General features: G+C 42.5%; 1 protein-coding gene across 1 annotated transcript; it reads left to right on the top strand.

Moving 5' to 3' along the window:
- Nucleotides 1-5,517: 5,517 nt before the first annotated feature.
- On the top strand, nt 5,518-7,213 carry KCNJ2 (potassium inwardly rectifying channel subfamily J member 2). The gene has a single exon (XM_067547803.1). The coding sequence runs from the start codon at nt 5,518-5,520 to the stop codon at nt 6,799-6,801; it is 1,284 nt and encodes a 427-aa protein (XP_067403904.1). The 3' UTR covers nt 6,802-7,213.
- The last annotated feature ends 226 nt before the right edge of the window (nt 7,214-7,439 follow it).

The following is a 7,439-nucleotide window of genomic DNA, read 5'->3' as shown; positions in this document are numbered from 1 at the left end:
CGCTCCAGCCGAGACCCAGCCAGGGCTGAGCCGGCCTCTCTTCTCCCATTGGTCCGGGGCAGCCCGGGAGGGCGGAGACTGCCGAGCCGGTATTAAAAATCACATGGCCGCCCTCAAAAGAGAGGCAGTAGTGTGTGAGTTGCAAACAGTGCAGCGGGCTAGGGAGTGTGGGATTGGTTTGCTGATTCCCCCTACCCACTGGATCTTACACTCTCTTAAGTATAGACAGCCCCAGCTTAAATCCACTGACAGGTAAGGAGCGCTTTATTTTAACCTACCTCTTTCTGTAGTGAAGTCTGCCACACAGTCCCCTCTGAAATGCCACCCTTGAATGTCTGTGCCGGGGGGCGGAGGGGAGTCTGTCTATATGTCTGTGTGCTTTACCGTCAGGTTTATTGATTGCACTTTTCTGCCTAGCCCCATTGAAGGGAGAGCGTTGCCATTTCTCAGACACTATACAAACCGTCTAATCTCACCAGCTAAAATAATTAGCTAGCTAGGACTGGAACATGGGAGCATCTGTTTGCAGCATCTGTTTGTGCTCATAACTTTCCAGGCACTAGCTGCCACTGAGGGATATTGTATTTGGGGGGAGGGTTGACATTAACACGAGAACTCTCCTGGACGGTGGACTGGAGTATTGCTCCATCCTTTTCTTTTTGCCTGGTATTTCAAGGATTCTACAACAGAGGGAAAAGGTCAAAGCATGCAGACGTCCAGAGCCGAGACACATTTTTAAAAATGAACGTCCGAACACATCTTGCACAACACCATGGCATCTATTCATAACACCACACATTGACTGTAGTCTATGGAAGATGCATCAAAGCAACTTGTGGAATTCTTTTCTTAATGGGGCTGGCAAAAAGGAGAAGTAAGAAAAAGCCATTGTGGTTTGAGTGACTGTGGAGAGATTGCGTCATTTTAACTTGATTCATGACAGATGAAAAAAATATATATATATAGGAAATGGCAGACTTATTTATGGCTGTGTTGTACAAGCTTTGCCATTTTAACCAGGCAAGTGCTTCCAATGAATTTTGGAGCTTGTCTCTAGACAGTAGTTGCGGAACACACTTGAAATCTATTCTGGGTGTTAAAAGGATGTATCACTGCCCCATCCTTTATCTAGTTATGTATTCTTTTCTGGATTCTGTGCCTTACCTTTACACTTCTTTGCTTTTCCATCCCCATGGCCAGCACATCAACTACACCCCTGGGTGCTGAGTATTTCATTTGTAGTTTGTTATCATCTAGAAATATCCTAAAAAATCTGCAGAGGAACCGGATCTCAGATGACAAAGCCACTTATCTTTTCCCTTTTTCTCCATACACATTTGACTGCATCACCTGCTTTCCTTTTCTCTAATGCCTTCATTGTTTTATGAAGGAAAATCTGGCATGATTCAAGTTCCTTTAGCATTAAATACCTAATATTCCTGGAGTCCTCTAGCCAAAGCAAGTAGGGAATTGAGGGGAGTCTGGACTAACAACTTTTAAATAACATATGGGACTGGGAAAAGGTCACTAAGCCTTTACACCTGAACGTTTCTGACCAATAAAGTCAGAGAGCATGGACTTTTGGTTTTGCTATATCTCTTGGCAGGCAGCTCTCATGTTCTGTTTACTGAAGACAGAGGAAGGAGCTTCACTAAGGTAGCGGTTGTGCTCACTTAGCAACATGTGCCCTGCACACACAAAGCAGGGCAGTGTGGTGTCAGCTTGGGAATAACTGCCCGGAACGCTCATTAGCAATCTCTCAACTCTCATTTCTATCTCTGCTCAGTCTGAAACCCTCCTGCACGTTTCTCTTCCACTTGATCAATGCAAATTATAGTCCTCCCATAGCCTTATTTTTCCTTGTGAGCTCTTAGAGGTTTTGTTGCTGTTGCTGAATTAGGGTTTGTCCAGAAATGCTTCATTAATATTGAAGTCCCCTTCACTTCCCCTCTTCCAAGCCTGCCCTTGTAACAAAATAGCCATTTGAAATTCTGATTCCATCCTTCCTACCTCACTGTAGTGAATCTGTACCTGTGCCACCAACTGCTTTCAGAACTTCTCTAAGTTTTTCATGTTGTTTTTTTTCCAGAGAGAGCTGATTACAATAAGATAAACTAAATCATGTCTGACTACCTGTGTCATAATGTAATGGGCCCAGTCCTACAGACAATCCCCCCACTGCTCCCGAAGGCTGCAGGATTGGCCCCCTCTTTGTACTCCGTGATAACATGATATAACGTTTGGAAAAATTAAACTTGCATTACAACTGAGCAGCAGGTGGATTATCAAAGCGAGGCATCACATTCGATTTTTATTCCATGTCTGTGCATTTTTAGCTTCAGACACACTTTTTGTATAGGGCCTGATCCTGTATTCCTTGCAATCCCCAAAACTCCCTCTGCAGCCAGTTGGCAGAGTTTATGATACACAAAGTTCAGATCCCAACACTGGTGGATTTACTGATTCCCCCCCCCCCCCCCCACCAAATAGTTACAAGCCTAATCTTGGAATTCAGTGGGAGTTTTGCCACTGACTTGAGTGGGGGCAGGATCAGGCCCATTGTGTTTCACCAGCTGTGAGTCAGACTGCTGAATTATTCAAAGGTTTGTTTCCCCCCCACCCCTGGTATCCTAGCTACTCAAAGCACACAAGGATAAGAGGCTGTTAAAAGACAGTAGACAGCTATCCAATGATCAGCACTGTAACATGTGCAGTGTGCCAGGGTTTTGTTGTATAAACGTCAAGAAACTGACTATAAACATAAAAAAGAGATGCCCCAAGGCTGCACTTCAGTGCTTCAGGATCATTTAAGCCAGAGTAGGTGTAGTTTTTGCTTCCAAAGGCACGTGCAGAGTTACAACTATTAACTAATAATACAGTGCAGATGTACAGTAGGTGGAACAAATGCTATCATTAGCAATGGAAATATGACTATGACAATGATAGGTGCCCATTGCTATTTCCAGGGTTCTAAATATGACCAGCTATTTGTAGGAAGCTGGCATTGTGGTTTCAGTGATTTGTGGAATTCAAACAAATGTCTTGGGGTCAAGATTTGTGTGTGTGTGTGTGTGTGTGTGTGTGTGGAAAGTTGCACATTGAGGTTCTTTAGATGCACAGCTGTCCCTTCCCTACTCCTACCCTCTCGAAATCCAAGAGACAATGCAGAAAAATTACTTTAAATTATTTCCTTGTCAATATATTTCCATCAACTTGGAGCAAAACCTGCTTAGAACATGGAAGTTTGACATGATCATGATTCTAGGATGTGGTTTATAAAAGCGATTAATCTGCAAACCAATGCAATGATTTTGCAATGAGCTATTCTTTTCATGGAACATATAAATAGTAATTTGGCTTTTGCTCTTGTATTTGGTTTTAGATGCATTTTCAAGCCAACAGAAAATATCTCAAACTGAATGTTAGAAGCATTCCTTCGCTTTCGAGAGCTATATATTGGCAAGAATGAGAAACTCCATTCTTATCACCCTCCTTGTCAAAAAAAAAATAAATTAAAAGTGGGAACTGTACACAATGCAGACATAATATTCAGACAGGTGTAAGAGTAACAGCACCATATGATCTTTATACATTAATATGAAAGCTATATTCAAACTGGGTGATTTGAATGTTGAAAGCTGCCAAAATGTATCACGCACTGCAGGAGTCACAGATGACTAATCTCAGGAAATATGTGTTGGGCCACATTCTTGTATAGTGATTTGAAGTGTGTATGTGTGTGTGTGTGTGTGTGTTTAAAGCAAATGATGAAGTAGATTTTAGGGAAAAATGTTGTATGTACATCTGTAAAGATGACATACTTTTTGCTTGTCACCTGCTGGTTTTTTGGTTTTTTTTACAAACATCTGCTTACCTGAGTCCTTGTGATGCAGTTGGTAGATGTAGGGGAAAGGAGGAATTAAAAGACCATTTGGAATCTCTGGAGTTCAACATTTCTGTCCAAGGTTTTAACCCTGTTATTGGACCATGGGTAGTTTCTATCTAGAGTACGACTTTTTAACCTCGCTGTACCCAGGTCAGGAAGAACAGCCAGAGTGTGTGCAAACTTATTCTTTGGTTGATACAGTTGTGTCAGTTCCTAGAACTGAGTTGGATTAATGTTGTTAATATCAGTTAATGAAAGACATCTGAGTGTACTCTCCCATTAACGTGATTGGTGCTTAGCTGTCTGGCTCTATGGCAAAGCCAGAGCAGACATTATTTTAAAACCAGTTACGACTTCCTTTTTCTCCTTTAGTAGTGAGAGTGCAAGGGCGATTATTAAAATTCATATGTTTTGCCTCCTCTGCAGTATTTCAGTTAAATCTCTTGTTATACAGTAGGTGATTTAAGGATGATGCACTTGTTATAAGCAAACACTGGGTCTAAGCCAGACCTCCATGAAATGAGTTTGGTGCCCGCCAGTCTCAGCAAACACATCTTATGCTAAGCCCTAACCATTGACATTCAAGACACAAGGGCAACTCAGGACCATTCTCCTTTTAGAGATGGAATCCTCTTTATTTCCAGAGAGGAAAGTGCCTCGTAGCCACCATGAAAGGTATTGCAGAGAAGCCAGTTCCGCTTTCTGTTAAAGCCATTTGCTAATAACTTTAGTGGGAGCAGGATGGGGCCTCATTTGGTTTGTGTGATGATTGCCTGCTGTGAATGTAGTAATTGTATGCAGCCCATCAAATTGCTGTGGCTTTCGTTTCAATTATTGCCAACACAGCCTGTATGGTTTTATTCCTATTGCTGGCAAAGACACAGGTGTAATTAATGGAAGTTAGTGGAGAATCACCAGAGGTAAATTTGGCCCAAGGAGCTTATTATTGTCATCATGCACTTGTTCCTTTAATTAACACACACCTGTATCTTGGTTAGAATAGACCTAGAGACGCAGACTTCTATGTCATTGTAAATCAACTTGAGATTTGAACAGACGCGTGTTCAAGTCAATTCACCATTCCAAAGTAAACCAAAAGTGCAGGTGTACGTACTAGATAGACACTTGTATTTCCTGCTTTTAAGTGAATAATGCTTGCAGACCTGTAAGACATGTTCACTTCAGTGCTTGCTGCAGAAAGAGTGATGACTTCTTTGTATTAATGATGTCAGTTTTGTCAATCCATAACCACAAACAGAGAATCTCTGTGCCCCAGGACAATTCCAGGAACAAAAGGGAATAGATTGCAAAATGCATCATGTGGATTTGAAGGCGGGGGTCTTTATTGATGCAGCTGTGATTCATTGTTCTGTCCCTTCAAGTTCTAACATGCACTTTGTCTTTCTCTTGCAGACCATGCGCACTCTATGAAGAATGTTCAATTGCTAAGCTAACTCTGCATGTCGGAAGACTCTCCTTGGTAGAGCCAAGGGTTGTTGGAAACTCCAACCTGTACACCTTTTTTCTGCGTGTGTGTTCCTCTAGAACTTTCAAAACTGTTTCTCCAAAGGGTTTTGCAGAAACTCAGACTGTTTTCTAAAGCAGAAGCACCTCAGTCCACAGCAGTAGTGATGGGCAGCGTGCGAACCAACCGCTATAGCATCGTTTCCTCCGAAGAGGATGGCATGAAGCTGGCAACCATGGCAGTTGCCAATGGCTTCGGGAACGGGAAGAGCAAGGTACACACCAGGCAGCAGTGTAGGAGCCGCTTCGTCAAGAAAGATGGCCACTGCAACGTCCAATTCATTAATGTGGGCGAGAAAGGACAACGTTACCTGGCAGACATCTTTACCACCTGCGTGGATATTCGCTGGAGATGGATGCTCGTTATCTTCTGCCTGGCTTTCATCCTCTCATGGCTTTTTTTTGGCTGTGTGTTTTGGCTGATTGCTCTGTTGCATGGGGATCTGGAGGGGCCAGCAACCTACAAAGTGTGTGTCTCCAACGTGAACAGCTTCACTGCAGCCTTCCTCTTTTCCATCGAAACCCAGACAACAATTGGGTATGGTTTTAGGTGTGTCACGGATGAGTGCCCCATTGCAATCTTCATGGTGGTTTTTCAGTCTATCGTAGGCTGCATCATTGATGCCTTCATCATTGGGGCTGTCATGGCAAAGATGGCTAAGCCGAAAAAGAGAAACGAAACTCTAGTCTTCAGCCACAATGCTGTTGTGGGCCTGAGGGACGGGAAGCTGTGCTTAATGTGGCGTGTTGGAAACCTAAGGAAAAGCCACTTGGTGGAGGCACACGTGAGGGCCCAGCTCCTTAAATCTAGGGTTACCTCCGAAGGAGAATACATCCCCTTGGATCAAATAGACATCAATGTTGGGTTTGACAGTGGGATAGACCGCATATTCCTGGTCTCCCCAATTACAATAGTCCATGAAATAGATGAACAAAGTCCCTTGTATGACTACAGTAAGCAAGACATGGACAATGCGGACTTTGAAATTGTAGTAATATTAGAAGGCATGGTGGAAGCTACTGCCATGACTACCCAGTGTCGTAGTTCATATCTGGCAAACGAAATCCTCTGGGGCCACCGTTATGAGCCTGTACTCTTTGAAGAGAAAAACTACTACAAAGTGGACTACTCTAGGTTCCACAAAACGTACGAAGTGCCCAACACACCCCTTTGTAGTGCCAGAGACTTAGCAGAAAAGAAATATATTCTCTCCAATGCAAATTCCTTTTGCTACGAGAACGAAGTGGCCCTCACCAGCAAAGAAGAGGATGAGAGTGACAATGGGGTGCCTGAAAGCATGAGCACAGACACTCATCCAGACATGGACCATCATAACCAAGCTGGGGTGCCACTAGAACCTAGGCCGTTAAGGCGGGAATCTGAAATATGACTGACTTACTTTTTCTCTGTTATCTTTTGGTTTGAAAGAAAAATCTGTCGGTCAAAGGCACAATAAGCTGAGAGTTGGCCCAAAGCAGTTTTCAGATGACGGTACTGTTGAAGAAAGGTGTGAAGACAAGCGGTCCTGAGGAACCTAAGCCAGTTTTAGGGCTGTCTTTAGAGGACAGACAGCTGAAAATGAACTTATACATGAAGCACTAAACATGTCTAAGCATGACCAGAAGGCACATATTTGTTGTAGAATAAATTATGTATATATTTTTTTACAAAACTTGAACTTGCAGGCAAGCTTTGGTTGGGTTATTATTTTTTTTTCAACTTTTTCCAGAATGCTTCTTTCTAGGGAACAAGAATGTTTTTAATGGCATAACAAAGGCAAGAATCTGCCTTATTATTATTATTATTATTATTATTTTATTATTTTAAGAAAGCTGCTGCTAACTACATGAACACAAATTGTAATTTTTTGTGGCAGTGTAGTTTTTTTCTTTTTCTTTCGTGTAATTTAAAAAAAAAAAAAAAAAAAAAAGAAATAAGCATTGAACTTCGTGGGTTGAAAAGCTCGTAATCACGCTTCCAAGAGGCGAATGCCGCCGGATAGTCTGGACTTCTTTTGAAGCCAGAAGT

This window comes from Emydura macquarii, unplaced genomic scaffold (genome assembly GCF_026122565.2).
Source record: "Emydura macquarii macquarii isolate MOO-44397 ecotype Brisbane River unplaced genomic scaffold, CSIRO-AGI_Emac_v2 contig_1230, whole genome shotgun sequence".
NCBI lineage: Eukaryota > Metazoa > Chordata > Testudines > Chelidae > Emydura > Emydura macquarii.
Note: the sequence above shows the minus strand (reverse complement) of the source record. Positions and strands in the feature narration are given on the sequence as shown.